This window comes from Rhinolophus sinicus, linkage group LG16 (assembly GCF_036562045.2).
Source record: "Rhinolophus sinicus isolate RSC01 linkage group LG16, ASM3656204v1, whole genome shotgun sequence".
NCBI lineage: Eukaryota > Metazoa > Chordata > Mammalia > Chiroptera > Rhinolophidae > Rhinolophus > Rhinolophus sinicus.
In genome coordinates this window covers 22,169,763-22,191,426 of record NC_133765.1, presented here as the reverse complement: position 1 = coordinate 22,191,426, position 21,664 = coordinate 22,169,763, and the positions used below count along the sequence as shown (strand labels likewise).

At 38.9% G+C, this 21,664-nt stretch overlaps 1 protein-coding gene and 1 long non-coding RNA gene across 3 annotated transcripts in view; one reads left to right on the top strand and one right to left on the bottom strand.

The window, feature by feature from the left end:
• The window catches only part of PITPNB (phosphatidylinositol transfer protein beta), a 63,307-nt gene extending 50,622 nt beyond the window's left edge, over positions 1 to 12,685 (bottom strand). For both annotated transcript variants that reach the window (XM_019756396.2, XM_019756395.2), the window contains exons 1-3: positions 12,583 to 12,685; positions 7,245 to 7,275; positions 4,314 to 4,459 (exon numbers count right to left, since the gene is read on the bottom strand). In XM_019756396.2, coding sequence (XP_019611955.1) covers positions 4,314 to 4,459; positions 7,245 to 7,275; positions 12,583 to 12,602 — 197 coding nt within the window. In that variant the 5' untranslated portion in view covers positions 12,603 to 12,685. The remainder of the gene's footprint in view (positions 1 to 4,313; positions 4,460 to 7,244; positions 7,276 to 12,582) is intronic.
• A 234-nt stretch (positions 12,686 to 12,919) lies between these two features.
• On the top strand, positions 12,920 to 21,274 carry LOC141569203 (uncharacterized). The gene is made up of 3 exons (XR_012492667.1): positions 12,920 to 13,299; positions 15,404 to 15,814; positions 20,046 to 21,274. It is a non-coding gene; the product is annotated as an uncharacterized LOC141569203 (long non-coding RNA).
• Positions 21,275 to 21,664: the final 390 nt, after the last annotated feature.

Below are 21,664 nucleotides of genomic sequence, written 5' to 3'. Positions count from 1 at the left end.
AGGGCAAAATGACTAGAGTCACAACTAGTGAGGGAGTTTAGGGAAGAATGTAAGTAGTCAAGGAATGCCTGTGCACAAGACAGATCTGAGCTGTGCTCAGGAAGCGGAGCAAGTTATGAGGGACCCAAAATCAGAAGAAAAGAGCCTAAGGGGCTGAACAGGTCACTTCTGGAAGACAACAAAGAGACTTACTTAGAGGCAAAGGTTTTTACTCTATACAGTTATTACAACTGGGGATACGTGGATAATCATGAATACCTTGCTGAGTTTAACCTTATTTTGGAAGAAAACTTGAGACTTTAAAGACTTATAAGAAAATGGGACATGATGAAACAGAATTTCTCTATAAACTCCTTTGCAGTTCACTTCAGGAAATGGAAAATATTCTAACCCTCCCACCGGGCTCAGCAGTAGAGCAAAGTGATAAAGAGGGCAAGTTCTGGAGTCACGATGCCTGCCTGGGTTCACAGCCCACCTCTGCTACCAAACAGCAGTGACACAGGGGCTACTTACTTCAACTTTTCTGGACCTTAGTTTCCTCACTAGAAAAGGTTGCCATGGCGAATGAATGAGCTCCCACCTAGAACACTTAGTGACCAGCACACCCTAAAACACGCAAGTACTAGACTCTATGCTTAGAATTACCATGGGTGACTCCTCACTAGTGCAAGTGATTAAAAGATATGTATGGAAACAATCTCATCCCCTAAGAATATTATCTGAAATTGAAAGAAACCAGACATTTGAAATGTTCCTTGAGATGGTTACTAAATTTTAGATTTTTTAATACCCTGCCAAGATTGTTCTTCAATCTCCTGGTTGAGATTAAGTGTGTATCTTACCAACAAGTGTTTCTGCTGAAATGGGAAGGCATCCTGGCCAGGGAATCCAGAGACCTTGATTACAGTGGGTAAAGCGGAGCCCAGAACTCCCAGTATCTCAAATGTAAAAGGAGGTGTTGGTGGTCTTAGCCAATCACCTTAGCCATCCAAGTTCACCAAATCTGCAACTCCACTGACGCCATACAGTGACAGTGCACAGAGCACTACAGATTACCCAGTCGAATTAAGTACAAGAAAAGGAAACATATTACTGGACACGTATTTAGCTTCCTTAGTCAGAGAGCTCTAAAACTCTCTAGGATTATGGGTATGTCTTCAGCATGCTGTACTGATGTCCTTGCAGGATACTGAAGGCTGCAATGCCAGCACTGTGACGTCACAGCCGTCTTTCCTATAGTACAGTGAAGGTCTCAGAAATTACTACTAAATGATTCTTTGCCCTTCCATAATATAGTTATCCTGTGGCTACCTGCCTTCAGTATGACACTGATGATTCTGAGTGTGGAAATCTGATGGCCCTTGCCCCATGAGCATTTCCCCCCCCCCCCCCCGCCCCAGACTACAGGGTCCCTGTTTTATCTTTATTAACAGACAAGTTTTCAGCTGTTTTTCATTACTGCCAGAGTGGCTATTATCTGCCATACTGCCTGAGATACATTACTGTCCCCTTCTTTCCTTTTTTCCTTTCCTACCTCATGCCTCTCCATGCTTCTATCCACCAAGCTGCCATCTTTGTGTAACTAGGCAAGTCTCCTACCGGCATCAATAGCCCTCATCATCCAGTTAGACCCCCTCCCTCCCTTTGCAGGGGAAACCTGTGTTCATCGGCTTCAGTGCTTGGTGTCAGGCACTTGGGACTGTCTACTACTTGTGACCAAAAGAGCACGGGATTAGAAATCAGAGAATGCATGTCTCCGTCACCACTCTACCAGTTATTAGCTGTGTGAGTTTGGGTAAATATGTACTTTAGTGTCTTCTTACATACAATGTATATATTGCCTATTTCTCAAGACTGCAATGAGGTATAAATGAATACATAAAAGGGTGAAACCAAACAGTACCATGGAATGATTTCAGCTCCTTCTAGGAATGAAGAAGCTGTTCCTGAAGGCTGGTGTGCTGGGAGGCTAGCCTCCAGAGAGCAAAGCTTTTCCTTTCTTTAATCCATTAAAAACCTGAGAGGATTTCCTCTTCTCATCTCCAAATACACTCCCACAACAATATCTCTTGCACTAACTATATTTACAAGGCTCTCTTCATCTTAAGAGATTAATTATTTATGGCTGGAGTTTCACCTAAATCAAATGTTTCAAAAATAATATTTCTCACTTTTTTTCTCATTAAACAAAAACACAGAAAAGAAAATTTTAAATCACCCAAATCCCACCACCAAGGGAAAAACAATAGCATTTTAATGACTCTGTCTCTAGGCTTTTTTTCTGATCAATTTTTTTTTAAAACATGTAACATATTACATATTTATGTGCATATTTAGCAACTGGTCTTTTCCATGTATTGATATATCAAACATTTCCCCAATATCCCAACTCTTAGTTTTCAAATGAACGATATTTTGAATCTATTTCAAATTTATTCACATAAGGACATCACAGACCATCAAAAAATTTTATATATCTAACTTTTGGGTTTATTTTTATCCCCCAGAGTTGCATGTTTACAATAAAGAAAGTTTTATGTATTGGTAAAGTTCAATTAATGAAAAAATGCTAGTAAAAGAACTCCAAGTATACATAAGTCAATACTATAAATATTATATAGATTATAGCACTAGAATTCCAAAATTTTCTCTCAATTGACACATCTTTAAGATATACTCACAGGGATGTAAAGTACAGCACAGGGACTATAGTCAATAATACTGTTGATAACCATGTATGGTGCCAGGTAGGTACTATACTTAGTCATCACTTCATAAGTTATACTAATGTTTAACCACTATACTGTATACCTAAACTAACATAATATTGAATATAAAAAAAAAATTTTAAAGATATACTTAGGGTGCAAATTAATAGAAACCATGAACAAGACAGTCTCTATGGAAAACGGATTGATCAATTTTTGCCTTCATTCAAACCTGCATCAGAAACAAAGAAATGCTATGTTCTAAGAGAAAATGACAATAAAATTTAAGGTTCTATAAAATGATAACCTACTTAATATTCATGTGTCCCTATAAACCAAGCAATAGCCTTAAGTTGAGAAAATATGAGAAATACTGATCACAGCTCATCTGTAACTTTAAGGAGCTGTACAAAAAACATGGTGTTATTCATTTTAATATGAAGAGAATAAAGGCAAGAGAATAACAAAGACTCCCTCCTACCTTTAATAAACTGGGGAGACTACTGACAAAACAGACTGTTAAAAACCATTACTGGTCTTTTGTCCTTGGATAAATATTTGTATGTAATTTCTGTTTTAAAATATTTATGCCAAAGATAGAGATTAGACTGCCAAACTCAGAAGAATGTGCAAAAGAACTTCTACAAACCAAAGAGATAAAAACAATGAATAATGGATTTGAAGTCAAGTCATATAAGAAATTCAAATGGTCAATTAGTATGAAAAGACATTCAACCTCACTAATAAAGAAATTCAAATTTAGACAAGAGACTATTTTCTGCGTATCAAGTCAGCAAAAATTAAAAAGACAGAAAAATTGGGAAAATGAACACTATCAAACTCTTGGAGGGCAAGCTGGCAATAATATCAAAATTTAAAATGAGTATGTCTTTTTAGCAATCTTACTTTTATAAATTTCTCCTAGAGAAACAGTAACCTAAAACATAAAGATTTATGTACAACCATGTTCACAGAAATATTATTTGTAAGACAAAAGCTCGGAAACAAAAAATACCTAAGTCAATTTATCATTTAGAGAATGAATAAGTAAACTTATGCTATGTCCATACTAAGAAATTTTACCCAGCCTTAAAAAGAATGACATTACATTAAATAATAACATGGAAGGATGTTCATGATATATTGTTGCATGAAAAACAAAGTAAATTATAGAACCTTATTTATGGTATGATCCCATTTGTCGTAGAAAACAAACCAAAAAAATCATAGAAGTGATATCTCTCTGTTTTCAAAAAAATTTATTTGAATATGTTATAGAAGAATGAACTCTAAACTGTTTCTAGTGTTCTTCAGGGTTATGGATATGTGATGGCAAGTGGTGGGGACTAAGTTTTTATTTTATTTTCTCTGTTGTTTGAATTTTTTATAAGTGGATATATTACTTTTACAATTTAAAAATGACTAATAAAGGGGGGTTCTCTCAAAAAAGTAAAATGTAACATATTGTCACACTGAAATTTAAAAAGTACATCAGCATACGTACTAGTAAGTTAGGTAGTTACACTGCTTAATAAGTAAGCTGGGTAGTTGAAGCCTAATTACTTAATATAATGACTAAACATCAAATGTGGATACACTGCTTACCTCTTTAGGTGATAAATTTTGTGTGTATACTGTCCCTTTTCTCCATCCTTCTCGTAAGGTTCATTCTTTAAGACTTCAATTCCTTCTCCACCACCAGTCTCATTCTTACTAGCTTCTGCAACAGAGTAAAGCTGCCCAACCTGATACTGAAATTTCAAAGAGTACAGAATTTCAATAAGTCACAGTAACTGTGGAAACATCTTGTGCTAAAATCTTACTATTGATGGTATAGAAAAGCACATCCGAATCATTCAGCACATGTGTTCTACATGAAAACATGACTCAAATTAGAAATTAATATTTAGAAAGACAGGTGATCACAGAGCTTCAAGAAACTATATTTTACAAGGTTTCCATTATTCAAGAAAACGCTAATTACAAACACTCTGGTGCTTTAATATGTAATATCCACTGATGAAGACAACTTCTTTACACTTAGTCCAACTTTTCTGAATAATATAATTTGTATTATATCTCATAAATTTTACAAAATTCTGAGGAAGATATGGCATGTATATAATTATCACTGTCAATTAAGAAAGCTGAGCAACTGAAATACCATTCTCAAGAATAAAAAGGAGGTGTTTAAAGTGTAATAATAAAAACTTGAAAATACAAAGAACCATTACAGTCCAACTTTTAGTAGACCTCTGGGGTTTTTTCCCCCATGGTTTATATGACACAAACCCAATTTGGCCCTTGTCCTTCTAAACATAAATAGTATTGGGTATACAGCATCAGAAGTGTGAATTATAAAGTTTTTCAGTAAACAAACTCTTTTTAAAGTATTATAAATATACAAGTATTACCATAAAAGGCAAGAAATTGCTGACAGTGGTTTCTATTTCATTTTAAAACAAACCAGAATTCTCAGTGGTCCACACCTGTGAGTGGGTGGTACTGTTCTGTGACAACCTGGAGTTGTTAACCATTCCAACAAATGATAAAAAGCAACGTTCTTATGTTCTAATATGTTCCTAGTGACTCAACCAGGGCACTATCTCCAATCTCTTCAAATCTGGCTAAATGTCTTCCTCCTGATGAAGACAGCCAGAAGAAATGTTTTGTTTTGTTTTTTTTGTTTTTTATAAGCATATTTTCAAAGAAAAGCTACTTCTAAAAACTAATAATTCAAAACCAACATTTTATTTGAGGGACAAAAAACAGGGGTAAGTTCTGTAAATATTCATATCTAACAGGAATATTATGCTATCTTGCAGGTTAATTTTAACACACATTCTCTTCCCCCTCCCCTCGAAGAGTTTAGGAAGCTGGAACCAAACACATTTCTTAAATGAATCAAAAATAAGTTTCTGTAGGGATTTCAGACTGCAGAGAGGGTTGTGTTTCTTCTTTTGGTTTTCGTGATACAACATCAGTGCTGTCCAGTAATGCTACAATCAATCCTTAAGTCTTTCAAAATGTACTTTCAACACTGTCATTATTTTAAAAATAGGATTAAAATGTCTCTAAGTCAAAAGGTATACCTGATCTTGGCCAGGAAAAGAGTAACAAAAATTTACACAGAAACAACTAAACAACAGTATCCAAAAAAATGTTCTTAATGGACTGATACTTTGTGGTATGTTACCCGGCTTTCATTGTCATTTTAAAGAATGACCTAAAGACAGGAAGTGTGTTTATTAAGTCTGAATATAACAAAGAGCTGGGATTATTCTGGGTGACAATACCAAGATTCAGAAAGATTTCAACAAGTTGCTCCAACTAGCTAAAACCAAAAGAAAAAAATTAACAAAAACAAATGTCAATTTCCACATTTAAGTTCAAACAATCAATTGTACGAGAATAGGAGTGCCTGGTTTGTCTTGAGTGTTTTAATACAGTGAAACCTCAGGCACTACTGAGATATATACAGTTGTGTTCAAATCTACATTAAACAGTGCCAGATAGCTACTCGTTTCTCTAGTTCTTGTATTTTTTTTTTTTTCTGTCTTCTGTCAGCTGTCACTTCTTAGGTTATCAGTTTGTTTTGTCCCACTTCCAACTCACTGCTTATAATCTACTGTCAGCTCTAAGAAAACCAGATAACTGAGCAAGTACAAACTGCATGCAAGTTTCAGAAGGACCCAGAGGGCTTTCGTGTTTTGCTACACATATCTTGATTTCTTAGACATCTCCTCTGCTTTCATCCTCATTCTTGGCTACACTACAGATAGCTACAACTGCAGAACATGCAACTTCTGAATTGGTGGTGTATTTCTGTATCACGTGCAGATCAAGGGAGACAATCTCTCACAGTTATGTGCTGGTCAGACCACGTCTGGAATACCGTTTTCAGTTAAGACCATTAACTACAACACATGCAGTAGTAAGACCAGCTGGTGAGGAAGTCTAGAGGTCACGTTTTATTAGGCCAAATGAATGTGCTGGGAATGTTTAACTTTGTAACCTCATGCAGAGACGATGGAACAAAAGTGATTGGAGGAGAGAAGTGCCAAAATAAAACCTGAAGGGTTACCATATGCAAGACTGAACAGGCCTATTTCCCACTGCTAAAGTCGAAAGAATCTAAACAATAGCCAAATATTATAGGAAAGCAGATTTTGGTTTAAACACAAGTGTTTAAAATATCCAACAGGAAAATAGGCTGCTTCTCTAAGCAGCAAGTTAACCTTAAAGTGCTATGGCTGTAGCTGGAACCTCCTTTCCTTGAATATCGTAGACAGAATTTCTGCACTAGACAGGAGGTTAAACTGCATTCTTTAGACCCTTCCAAAACAAAGCAGTGTAACAGACATTCATTTACAATTATCTGTAATCATTTGTGTAACAACCTGTAACACACCTTAATTCATTTTGTCACATAAGCTAAAATGTAAAGGTAAACGAATACAACAAAAACATGACTTGAGATTAACGTATCAAAATGAACCATTTCAATAAAATAATACGGAAGCAAACATGACTTACCTCTTGAACAGAACAGGGCAACACCACACGGCTAAAAAGACAAAAGGTAAAAGAACGTATGTTACATATGAAATAGTTGGCTTTAACACACAGATCTCTATGTTTAAAAGAGCTTCTACTTTAAATCCAATGATAACTTGGAACAAGGATGTCATTTACAGAAGAGGGTTTTTTGCAATGCCTACAGCTCTAAATAAGGGTTTTTTAACTGGGGAAATAAAACTACCATTCCAGGCTCTCAACTATCACTGGCATTTAGCGTCCTCATTTTACCAAGACCCCAAACACGCACTTGTGGAGATGCTTGTAAGAAGTAAAGAACAAGAGAAAACTCACCGCTGAAAATTACAGGGTATAAAATGTATTATTTGTATGTCTGGTCAGGTTGCTCTCATGAAATTTTTAGTATGGTTTCACTCTTCATCTATGCACTATGCATCTGTTTTTATGGCATTTTGCATGCAATGCATGTCTTGAATCTCATGAATGAATGCCTCCAAAAATCGATCCCCACTATCCAACTATTCCTTAATTTTATTAAGAGAAAAACAAGTAAACGGTCCTTTGGACTTTATAAGGAAAAATATTACTATGGAAAATACCTTGCATCTTATCAATATAACCCAGGGTAGGTTCAATATAAGGTTGACATGTATTTGATTCTGTCCAACAGAGTTTGTCACTGGACATACATAAGGACCTACATGGAAGCTACTATTCCTGAAGATGAATTCTTCAAAAAAGAGTATTATGGTGAATTATTTTATATCAGAATATTGCACTTCACATCCAGATTTTTATAGGGAAATACCTTCACTTATTTCTACCAGAAACTCTGAAAACCATCCCTGAATATCAATTGTCTCATGAGCTGGTGTCCAATATATGAAAATTTTTTGATTTGCATTTTATAGAAAATTCCCAATAGTTTTCCTCATTCCAATTTCTCTTCAGCTGCACTTGCCACCTACTTCTCCCTATTCTCCACAACTATAATGACCTCCCCCTTGACTATTAGAGGTCACTCATCACTGTTTTGTCTTTCTGATGTAGTCATCTAAAGACAACGAACATTCTCAAACTCACGATGGTTACTAATTTCTATTTTCATCAAGAATAAACTTGTTATACGAAGTCCTTCCAAACCTACTCTAAATTTTAGATGTCTCCTCTGGGTACACGCTAACTTGCTCACTGCCTCAGTAACAGAAAAACTGAGGAGAAGGGAGTGGGATGGTCAGGCGGAAGGAAGATTAGGATATAGTATAGGTTGGGAGCATATTTTGGAAGACATAGGAAGATATGGACAAACATACAGGTTGGGAGAGTATTTGCAGAGACTGCAATATAATGGTCAGAAATCTATTAAATGTATCAGGCAACAAGGAATCCTGGGAGGTTGTTCCAAAAAGTAAGAGACATAACTACAGCTAACATGAAGAAGTAATCTGCAGGTGGTTAAAAATGTTGAGAAGTAGGAGTACTGGGAAAAGCCATCTTTTGGGGGGATGGGCAAGGGTTCACAAAGGTTTGAACCAAGATGAAGGGCTGCAGAGGAAATGGAAAGAAGGAATACAGACAGAAGAGCTCAAGACTGCCCTCAAGTTTCACAAAACCAAAGAATCTGCTGAGTAATTTCAGCAACTACTCACTAGCAGGAAGATACCTATTTTTATATAGCAACACTTCCAGGGAACCTTATTTCACAAAATGCAAGTGACTGGTTAAGATATTCTGAATGAGTGATGAGTCACGTAACTTCTTCAAGATTTGCTTAATAAAAAGTAAAAGAGAAGGAACCGACAGGTTTTTATTTTCTATGACTAGTCTAAAAGCAGTACAGGTATCCCCCTCATTTTGAAAGTACACCACTCTGCTTTTACGAAAGATCTACATTAGTACCTGTTTTTGCTAACCAAGAGAAGTAACAGAGGATTTTTTCGGTTTCACGAAAAAAAGTGTTCAGCATTTGTTTTGCAGGAGCTGTCTTAGAGAGAGGCAGCTCGCAACTGCTAGCAGCAAGAGTGGCCCCCAAGCTCCTTCCCCAGGAACCACACTCAGGATCTCAGCATCAAGCTGCCAGAGCTTTGAACTGTGTCTGTGAGCATCTCTGCTTTACCTCGATTTTTTTTGTGTGCATCTGTTAGCAAGATGTGTCCCAAGATATCAAAAAGTGTAAGAGAGTTCATAAGGGTATTACACTTAGCATAAAACTGGATGCAATTAAGCGTATTTGGTATGATTTTGTAGGTTATTTTTTGGTGGTCTGGGAATGCTCAATAATTTTTCATATACAGCTAACCCCTGAACAACAAAGGTTTGAACTGCACAGGTCCAGTCATATGCAGATTTATTTTCAATAAATACCTGTTTAAATCTGTGGTTGGGAGTCTGAAGATGCAAAGGGCAGACTATATGCATTATCTGTGCCCTTTTATATAGGGGACCCAAGCATTGGCAGATTTTTGGTATCTGTGGGGGTCCTGGAGCCAATCCCCCGCGGGTACCAAGGCACAACTAAGTTTTTGAGAAGTCACAATTTATATTCAGATTTTTAACTGTGGCGGTGGGGTCAGTACCCCCAACTCCTCCACCCCCACCCCATACTGTTGCAAGGGTCAACTGTAAATTAATGGTAACTGCTTCTTTGCTTTACGTCATTTCGGCTAGTGAAAGGTTCATTGGAACACTCCACTTTTGGATAATGGGGAAACCTAAACAGGTATACCTTGTATTATTTTGCTTCGCAGATATTGTGTTGTTTACAAATTGAAGTTTTGTGACAACCTTGTGTTGAACAAGTCTAGTGGCACCATTTTTCTAATACGCTGAGATGATGGTTAGCATTTTTTAGCAATAAAGTATTTTTTAATTAACATATGCACATTTTTAAAGACATAATGCTATTGCACATTTAACAGACTACGTACAGTATAGTGTAAAAATAACTTTTCTATGCACCGGGAAACCAAAAATTCGTGTGACTGGCTTTACTGCAATATTCACTGTATTGCGGTGTGTGGAACCAAACCCGCAGTATGTGAGATATGCCTGTATTTGAAAACTTTCAAACTTTTCTACAAATCTTCATGAAAATATTTTCCAAATGGAACTGGCCACTAGTTCTTTAAAACCAGGACTTCATGCTAATGGCAACTTCATCTATTGCTTAAATAACAACTTGAAGGGAAAGCCCCACCCTGAAAAGTAATTTCTGACCTTTTAATTCACGTCAAAAATAGATGGTGTTTTTAAAGACAACAAACATTTGCCGAAGTATTTTAAGTTTACCAACATCTTCACCTAGGAATGACGTATTCACTGCTCCTGACCAAAAACAATTTAAAAAAAGCTGACTTCCGAGTAAGAATATTTTTTTCATTCAACACTGTGTACTTACAGTATGTGAGACTACATGGTGGGCTGGGAACTCCTCACATAACTATCAACAGACTACTAAACATTTAATTCACTAAATACTAAACACTTAACTTTAGGAGGGAGGAAATAACTCTAATAAAAGGAAAAACGACTAGATCTGCGATCTAAAATCAGTTCTGCAAATCACTTGCTATGTGACTTGCGCCAAGTCAATTTCCTTCTGTCTTATTTCCTCTATTTATCTCAATATCTGCCACCTACCCACAGTACAAAGATGTCAGAGTAATAAATGAGATAACGCTTGCATGATACACTGTATAAACAACTTGGAAGAAACGTTTTATGTAAACCCAAAGTTCAATACTATAAATAAGCTTTAACTGAAAATGTGTCCTTTCTCAGGATACCTGTCACTGACTATAGTTATAATTTTTCATTAGTTTAACAAATATTTACTGAGCACTTACTATGTGCCAGGGACTATATTAAGAGCTGGGGCTATGGGAGTGAGCAAAAAAACACAAATTCATGGAGCTTACGTGTAGTAAGAGACGACATCTAGTAAATTAGAAAATATAATAGTCGTATTGCATGATAGATGGTGATCATTGCTATGGAGAATAAAGCAGGGAAGGCAGATACCAAAAGGTGGGGGCTGCAATTAGGTCTTCAGAGAAGAATTCCCTAAGAAGGTGATATATAAGAAATAACATGAAGGAGGTGAGTTAGTGAGATGATGGAAGAGCACTTCAGACAGAAGGGAACAAACAACAAGCAGAAAGGCACTGAACTGAAGGAACTTTTTCTCCTAGAGTAGCCGAGGAATAGCAAGCAAGCGTGTGAGCTTGGAATGGGCCAAGGAAGGGTAGTAAATGAGATCAGAGGCAAAAAGAACACAGTGTAAGACCTCCCAGTCTGTTGGAAAGGCTCTGGCTTTTATTCTCAGCTGAGATAGGGAATCTTTTCAAGGTTTTAGGCAGAGAAGCGAGAGGAGTCGCTTCCTTTTTAAAAGAAATCTGAGAACACTAAAAATAAGGTGCCTGGAGATAACTAAATTAATCCAAAAATTTTACTTAGGAATTTAAAAAGAAAGGAGCATTTGAAACACGAAAGAACAGGCCATACTTGAAATCCCTAGTCGCCCAAGGAATGAAGACGAAACGAACCAGCTGTGACAAATGAACAATCACTGCCAACCAGATTTCCTGTGATATTCACAGTCCTTGGAGGATAGGAAATACCAGAACTTTTCAACAAAATCACGTTGCCAGTCTATTGCACCTGGAAACCCTTCTATTTGACACACGTGTTAACACCCCGCCTCAACCCCGTCAAATAGGTGGAGCCCAGAGTGTACCCCCACCTTAAAATGGAAACTGAGACTCAAGAGCAGAGAGGTGGCTCTGCTGTCAAGTCGACTGAGCCGCCCCGTGGAGCGCAGGTATCCGGACTCCCCGGGCTCCTGCAAGAACTTCAGGGCGCCGACGTCCCACCTCCAATTCACACATCAGGGCTACCTTCACCCGACAAGCCCATCTCCCGCGGGTTACAGGCAGGCTCCACCCCCAGACGACAAATCACAGTCAGACCTACAGCGTCTTCCCCACCCTCGGTCTCACCGGCGGGGCTGGGGATGGGGGGGTTGGGGAGAAGGCGGGTCCCAGCGGAAACTCCCGGCCGCGCCTTCCCGAGCCATGCGCTCCGGCCGGGATACAGCCGCCTCCGCCCCGGGGGAGACGGCAGCAGTGTTACCACAGCTACGCCTGGAGGGGGCTCTGGGGACGCGCCGTGGAGAGGCCTCGAGTGGGCCGGGGGCGCAGGCCGAGAGGAGGGGTCGCGCGCAAGAAGACGCCAGCCCGAGGCTCGCTCCTTCTCAGGAATATTCCAACATTTCTCAGTCAATGAACCTCCCACCATGGCTGTCCTGGAACCTCGTTAGCGCCACAGACCCACTCACAATTCCTTAATCAGCACCATCTTCCCGGAACCCCCACACAGCTGCTGCCGCTACCACCGCCGCCGCTACCGCCGCTCACGGCGCCTGCGCGGCCCCGCCTCCCTGCCCACCGACCCACCTCAGCGCCTGCGCGTCCACACCCTTCCGCTGAGACCAGTCGTGTCAGCGCGCGAGAGGGGCTAGCTCCGCCCCAGTCCCGCGCCCCACCCTGGGCGCACGAGACCTCCACTGCGGTTGCGCGGCGGGGCCGGAAGGCGTGCGGCTTCTACTGCGACTGCGCAAACCCGGCGCGTGGTCTCTTGTCTCCTCCCAAAAGCTCCTCCCCACAGTCAAATTCCCTCCGGGCATCTGAGCAGCCCAGGCTTTCTGGTGAGTGTTGCAGTCAGTTCCTGGGAAGCTGCTTTCTGGTGACCAGCACTAAACTCTCACTGCTTTTGAGAGGAGGCCCGCTTTCTTGACGGACACCTCACTTTGAAAGTCCACGTTAGGGACTTCTGATGGGTTCCGGAGGCCGACGTCGCCAGGTTCTGTTCCTCTTAGTGACCTCGACAGATTCCGCGGGAAGAAGTGCACTTGGCTTACGTGCAGGTTCCAGAAGCCTCGTGAGTGCGGCGTCTGACCGTTACTCACCTTGCTGGGGCGATACGCAGTCCCCAACGCCCACACTCACCCCTGCCCGAGAATCCAGAACCCACAGTTACTGTGACTAGACGGGAGGTACGTCTAACCCTCAGACTGAGCCCCCATTGGGGAAAGAGGAGCGCTCTCTTAGGACCCAGGACAGGGACCTGTTCTGGGGTGGCCTGAGCGCAGTCACACTGAAGGCCCCGCAAGACCCTCCCACCCACGTCCGGGCTCCAGCCTGGAAGCCAAAAGGTGAACCTTAGAATGAGCAGTAGCCCAGGGTTCACTCGCTGACTGTGCCAGGCACAGTTCTGGGCCCTGGGGAAACATCTGGAAACAAAGGCACAGTGCTTGTCCTCACTTGGAAAGGAGAGAATTGGGCATAACAGCTAAGTGCTGTCTATGAATAAAATAAAATTACGGGGGAGGCAGAGTCATCAAGGGAAGGACTCTCAGGAGGATACTTTTGAGCCTAACATTGTAAATAGCCCAGCCTGTGAAGATAGGGAGTGGCATTCCTTGGAGGAAGACAGACCCTGAGGCTGGAATAAGTTTAGAGTATTTGAGGAGCAGGTAGTGGACAGGGGTGGCGAGCACATCTTTAAGTGAAGGTGGGAGGGAAATGAGCTGGAACTAAGCAGATCACTAGGCCGTAGTAAAGAGTTTGAATTGTGTTCTAAGAACCATGGGAAGCCGTTGAGTGGTTAGTAAAAGAATAAAAATGTTGGGGAGGCCGGATGGCTCAGGTGGTTAGAGTGCGAGCTCTTAACAAGGTTGCGGGCCAGTGAGCTAGACATGGGCCACAACTAGACTGAAGGACAATGACTTGGAGCTGATGGGCCCTGGAGAAACACACTGTTCCCCAATATTCCCCAATAAAATTTAAAAAAAGATTAGAGAAATGACACATTTGAATACTATATCTCTCTATATTAGAGTTAGGAGATGTTATTTAACGTCCAAGGAGGTAATATTAATTGCCAAACTTAAAAGTAGTCATTTTATGTCCTAGTTTCTCCCCAAATATGCAGGCTAAACATATAAATAGCTTTAAAAACGTGGATGGATTTGTGGTTGACATGCTTTATCAAATATTAAGAAAAATGAGGACATTGCAGAGCATTTCTGTAGCTTTTGAAGGCTCTCCGTAAGTGTTCATTAATTCCATGTTCTGCATTGCACTGTTGCTGCTTATAGTACTCAAATATTTATTTTTGGTGTGCTGCATGGAACATAACTCTGAACTAGTATACAGTGTGGTCATTGTTTCCCTTTTCTATCTAAAACTATTGAAAATCACAAGGATAGATTAAGAAAGTAACCAGTTTAGATGTATTTATTGAGGGAAAGAAAACATACTAATTCAAAATGAGGTTTGTAGAAAACATGAAATCTGTGTAGCTAAATAATTGTACGTTACATCTGCTTACAAGAGGAAAAAGGCAGAATGAGGGAATATTGAAGAGAGTAGAAAATAAGAAAGACATGAACCATCACCCCAAAATGAGAAAGGACCGACATATTAAGAAAAAGACAATTGCACATGAAAAAAATAAACTACAGAAATGGAATGTGTGGCATTTTCTTGTTTTAAAAGTAATATTTTGAATCCTGTGCGTTTTTACAAATACAGACGTAAGATGGGCTATAATTTATCACTACTTTGTAGAAAAGGTCCAACCTCTTTTTAAGCCTATGTCTCTTGTTCTCTGTTGTAACTTTCAACCCTCAATAAAGATAACCTTTGCACACAAAATGTCCAGTTGAATTTAATTCTACAAGCCTCATGTAGCCAACCACCAGTCGCATTACTTGTATAGAGTTCTGGAGCAGAGCTCATTAAAGTAAGAATGATGGTAGATTTTACTGAGGCAAACTGACAGATTTCTGAACATGAGCAGTATTTGGAACACTTATTTTACACCTAGTTGATAAAGGACAACTCTGGGCAAATAAATTTGAAAAGTCCTTTAAATATTATAGTTGAATTTGCCCCTCCCCTCTTTTTTCGTAAACAGATGTTCTTAACACGAGATCCAAAACCTTTTGGTTGGTGCACTGGGGAATTTGTGAACCACTGAATTACATACATAATTTTATGTCTACAAGGTCTGACAAATTCGCAAACTTGTTGCAACGATGTTGCTAACCTCTTTTGCTATCAGAGGGATTATTCATTATGAATTTGTACCAACAGGACAAACAGTTAACCAAGTTTACTATTTGGAAGTGCTGAAAAGGCTGCGTGAAAAAGTTAGACGACCTGAACTTTTCGCCAACAATTCATGGCTCTTGCATCACGACATTGCACCAGCTCACATGGCACTGTCTGTGAGGGAGTTTTTAGCCAGTAAACAAATAACTGTATTGGAACACCCTCCCTACTCACCTGATCTGGCCCCCAATGACTTCCTGAAGATAAAGGAAATGTTGAAAGGAAGACATTTTAATGATATTCAGGATATCAAGAGTAATACAACAGCTGTGATGGCCCTTCCAGAAAAAGAGTTCCAAAATTGCTTTGAAGGGTGGACTAGGCACTGGCGTCAGTGCATAGCTTCCCAAGGGGAGTCCTTCGAAGGTGACCGTAGTGATATTCAGCAATGAGGTATGTAGCACTTTCTAGGATGAGTTCGCGAACTTAATGGTCTGACCTCATGTACATTTTTCTGGGGTGAGGTCTACAGCTTTCATTTGCCTTGCTCACTCTGCACTTTGCCATCCTATTCATCTCCCTATTTGAGAATTACTCTGATTGAGACTATTTCTATGAAAACTAGAAATATTCCCAAGAATGATTTAATTTTGTCAAACATTAGAGCATCGATCATAGTACTGTACCGACATGGGAGAGACAGGATTGGGTTTTGCAGTAGAAAGCCCATGGCCTGAATCCTGGCTCTGTCGCTTGCTGGCTGTGTACCTTGAATAAATTATTTAATCTCTCAGAGACACAATTTATTCATCTATAAAAAGAAACTACTAAATCTACAACATATTTGTTGTGAGGAATAAAAGATACGAAGCATATAAAGCCCCTATGTTACACATTACTTGATATGTAATAGGTGTTCAATGAATGGCAATCATTTAAAAGCTTACAGCTTTCAGAGAGCAGGATAGTAATTTAAATCAAGGTATAATTAAGTTTCTTCCCATCCTCCCTTCATCCCTAGAGGTAGCTACTATCATTAATCACTCTTCATCCTAATGCATGAATCAGAATGCATATATGTGTACATGCATTCATGTATGTACCCATATATGACTATAATAATTTACCCTTTCACCTACAGTGCATAATATAGATTGCACTTCTTCTGTATTGTCACCAACATTTTTGCTATTGTCAGAATTGTTCATTTTTCCCCCTTTATTAGTTTTAAAATGCTGTCGCACATACTCTTCATTTCCCTGCAGAGTAAGGGTCTTTTCATGTTTACTGGCCTTGTTCTTTGCTCATTTTCCGATTGGTTTTGTTTTTTTCTTTTTGATTTGTAGAAGACACATAGCCACTTCGGATTTGAATTTTATGTTGACTGTGCACTTTATCTGTTTCCATCTATGGACTGTGTCACTCTGTTTACAGGAGGGTTTCTCAGCCTCTGCAGTGCTGACATTGTGGGTCAGATAATTCTTCATCGAGGAGACTGTCCTGTGCGTTGTAGGATGTCACACAGCATCCCCGGCCTCTATCCACCAGGTGCCAGTAGCACCCCTCTAGCCTTGACAATCAAAAATGTTTCCAGACATTGTCCCGTGGGGGGTAAAGCTGCCTCCCCCGTTGAGAACCATTAGTTTATAGTGATTCTGTTATGCAGTTATTCATTTTATTAAATGTATTGGGGTGACAATGGTTAGTAAAATTATATAGGTTTCCAGTGTACACTTCTATAATATATCATCTATATATCACATTGTGTATTCACTATTCACCACTCCTTCCATCACCACACATTTGATCCCCTTTTCCCTCTTCTATCACCACCTCCTCCCCACTTACCCTCCAGTAACCACAGAACTGTTGTTTGTGTCTCTGGGTTCATCCCACTAACATTTTTTGAGTTTTTGTTACACGCCAGGCCGTAAATGTTTCACATAACCTATTGCTAACCCTAACCCATTTATTCATCACAGCACACATAAAGTAGGTACCATTATTATCCCTATTTTATAAAGGAGATATGTTGTTTATGTCTTATGTGCAGAAGATGTTCATCAACTTTACTGAGTTATAGTTTACATACAATTTGTACATTGTAAATTGTATGTCAATTAAGTGACAATTTTGTCAAATATATACTTCTGGTAATCCTTACCACAGTCAAGATACATGACAGTTTGATCCCTTTTTAAAGGTTTCTTTGTGCCCCTTTCCTGTCAGCCCCAGGCATGCTGGGAACCATGTCCTGCAACTGTGAATTAGGCTTGCCTCTCGTAGAATTTCATATCATTAAATCACATAGCATGTACTCTTAAATATCTGGCTTCTTTCACTCAGCATAATGTTTTTAAGATTCATCAGTGTTGTGTGTAGTTCGGTCCTTTTCATTGTTGAGTGATATTCCTTTGTTATGGACATGTCAGATTTTGTTTATTCATTTACTTGTTAGTGGATGCTTGAGTTCTTCCCAGTGTTTGGCCATTGTAAGTACAGCAGCTTTGAATATTTGTGCCGTCTTTCTGTAGGTATAGATTTTCATTTCTCTTGGGAAAATTTCTCTTGGATTATAAGGAAAGTATATGCTTAACTTCAGGAGAACCTGCCAAATTTGTAAAGTAGTTTTGCCATTTTACACGCCCACCGACAATGCATGCGAGTCCAGTCACTCCACATCTCCATCATCGTGGATTTGTTGTGGTTCCTCATTGTAGTTTCATTTGCATTCCTCTGAAGACTCATGATGTGAGCCCTTTTTCATGTGCTTATTTGTCATTTGTACATCTTTTGTGAAGGGTCTGTTCAAATCTTCTGCCCATTTTTAAATTGGTTTGTCTTTTTATTGTCACAAGAGCTCTTTATGTTCTAGATATATCCTTTCTCAGATGTATGTGTTGCAGATAGTGTCTCCTAGTCAGTGACTTGCCTTTTCATTTTCTTGATGGTATATTTCAAACAGCAGAAATTTTAAATTCTGAAGACGTCCGTTACCAACTTTTTTTCTTTTATGATTGATTCATGCTTTTTGTGTCCTACCTAAGAAATCTTTGCCTACCCCAAAGTCACAAAGATTTTATTTTACTATGTTTTCTTCTAGAAGTTTTAAAATTTTACCTTTACTTTTAGGTCTGTCATCCATTTCAAATGTTTTTCTTCCCTCTTTTATTGTGATAAAATACACATAACAAAATTTAGCATAATAACCATTTTTAAATATACGGTTCAGCAGTATTAAATACATTCATAATGTTGTGCATCCATTTCCACAGTGCTTTTCATCTTGTAAAACTGAAACTCTGTACCCATTAAGCAGTAACTCTCCTTTCTCCCCTCTTCCCAGCCCCTGGCAATCACCATTCTACATAGAAAAAGTCTCTTATGATTTTGACTACTCTAAGTATTATATAAGTGCAATCATTTAATATTTGTTTTTTTGTGACTGGCTTATTTCACGTACCATAATGTACTCACGGTTCATGTTGAAGTGTGTGTTAGAATTTCCTTTCATTTTAAGGTTAAATAATATTCCATTGTATGTACGAAGTATGATTAAACAATACAGTGAATGTTTAAATAAAAATGTATTACAGTAAAAGACACATTGCCATCAATCCCCCTCAAAATACTCCCCCTTGATTTAAACACTCTTATCCCATCTTTCTTGCCACTTTCTGAAGCAGTTCTGGAAGTCCTCTTTTGTGAGTGTCTTTAGTTGTGTTGTCATGGCTGCCTCGATGTCCTGAATCGATTCAAAACGTTGACCTTTCATGGTCATTTTGACTTTGGGGAAGAGCCAGAAGTCGGAAGAGCACATAAGGTGAATAAGGTGGATGAGGACACACCGTAATTTGACAGAAATTGCCATATACAAGAAGCAATGTGTCTCACCCAGGGAGAGGAAGAAACAATGACATCAGCAAGTCCTGTCCCCTGGAGGGTTAAAAACTTCTGATTGGGAGGGACTTCCTCAGGGAACTCATCCTCTGAGTTGCCCACACTTCCCTCTCATGTGTGCACTTTTGCTTCAGTAAACTCCCTGTGCTTTCCTCCGTCTGTCTCGCCCTTGAATTCTTTCTTGAGCGGAGAGAAGACCCTGGTCACTGCTGCTCTGGGTTGAGTCCTCTCTAGGGCGTCCCCGGGAGCGTCCTGCGACACAGTTACGTACATGTTATACCTCATGTTGTCACTCAAGTGCGTGAGGCTCTGTTCACTTTTTAAAATATATCTTTGTCTCTAAATATTGTCGAATTTCTATTGATGTAGCTTCAAGTTTCATATATCCTTCTATTCTCTTCAAATTGCAGTTAGTCCACCCAGTGAAGTTTTTTTATTTCAGATATTGTAATTTTCAAATTGAAAATGTCCAATTATTTCTTTTGTGTAGTTTCTATATCTCTGTTGAGTTTATCTTTTCATTCCTTACAAGCATATTTTATGTCCTTGAACATAGTTTTAATAGCCGCTTTAAATTCCTTGTATGTAAATTTAAACATCTGTAGTTCTCTCAGGGTCAGTTCCCATTGAATGTCTGAGTATGGTTTACATTTTCTTGTTTCTATTTATATGGAGTACATTTGGATTGTGTCCTAGTGAGTGTGAATGATATATTGTAAATACTTTGGATTCTGTTATGTTCCTCCTAAGTGTGTTGATTTTTTTTTTCTTTTTTAAAAATCAGGTCATCAGATTTGCTGAATTGGAACTGGAAACTTTTTATCTTCCCGACAGTGGGCAGCAGCTGAAAGATTTGTTTGATTTTTTAAGCCTTATGTGGGCTACTTGGAATCTGCTCTTTACATGTGTACTCAACGGGTTAACCAGAAATTGGTGCAGTGTTTATATAAACAGTTTGGAGATACTCCTTGCTCTCTCCTCTGTAGTATTTTCCTCCTCACCAGCTGCTGCATTTGTCCTGAAATCTTTTCTTCGGAGACAAAGTAAGACTAGATTTTCTGAGTTTTAGCCTCTTGGCTTGGCCTGGAATAGGCTTCCCCAAAGTAGAAAATGGAAAACAACCCAGTGCCCAGTCCTCTATCACAGAATCTTACTGGTTTTGATTGTTTTCCAGTGCTTTTAGGTCATTGTTTTTAACATTTTGTCTAGATTTTATAGATGTTATATGTGGAATTTATTCCAATACGAGTTACTTGGCCATATGAGAAGAACAATCTCTGGGCTCTTTTTAATCCATGACTTTGATAGACACTCATCTGAGGAGAGCAGTTCTGCACGGGCCCTCATGAGTTCCTATTTTAAGACATGAATTACAGGCTAAGTAACGTTAGCCATGACTTTACCCCAGGCTTTTGCTATTAGGTTTGGAAGTAAGAACCCTTAACTAGAATTAGTGAGATCAGGTGGAGGAATTCTTCCAAACTGTGTGTAATGAGTGCAGTGCAAACTTACAGGGCCAGTAGTTTCAACAAGTCTTTGTTTCATATTCATGTGGAGCCCAATAAGGGGAAAGGCCCATTTCATATGGTCAATAAATGTTAAGTCATGATAAACAGCTTCAGTCCTTCTAAATGACTCAAAAATAATATATAATTTAAAGTAGTGATGGATTTGGGTGGGCCCAAGGAAAGGAAAATTGCCTACAATATTAGGAAGTTCAAGACGCATAACCATCTGTGACTTGGTAGAGGGGGGCGTAACATAAAGATGTATGATGCCATTTGTAAAACTAATTTCTCTTTTCATTTAATTTCTTGTTGCCTAAGAAAATGTAGCTAGTAATTAAGATACCATTTTGGTGTTGCTTATAAATGCTGTTGCCTTCATTAAATTCCACACTTGTGAAAAGGAGCTATTAAGAGACAGCCTAAGGTAACACTTCTGAATAGCTAACTTTGTTAAAAATACGTTTCCAAATTTCTTGCAATAAAATGTAATTGCATTTTGTTTTCACTTGCTAGACTCTTCTCACATATTATCTATTAGAGATGAGACTTGGTGCTAGAGGGAACATTCTGTTAAACTGGAGTTGTACGGTGACTTTTGAGTTCTCCCTTCCTTGCCATTCATAATAACATTTTCTGGTTTCTCTACTTTTCCTTACAATTCACTTCTCCTAAGGTTAAGCAGTGGCAGGAGAGAGATTCCAAAACATGTGCTATTTTGAAACTGACACATTTAAAAATCTTTGTCATTAAATTAAAATGCTTAAGAAACAATAATAATACCTTGTTTTAGTATTGCAACACTAGAGTACCTTGATGGCACACCTATAAAGTTAAAAACAAAACAAAACAGGCTATGGGAAGAGGAAAAGAAAGGGGGGAAAACAATATAATCTTT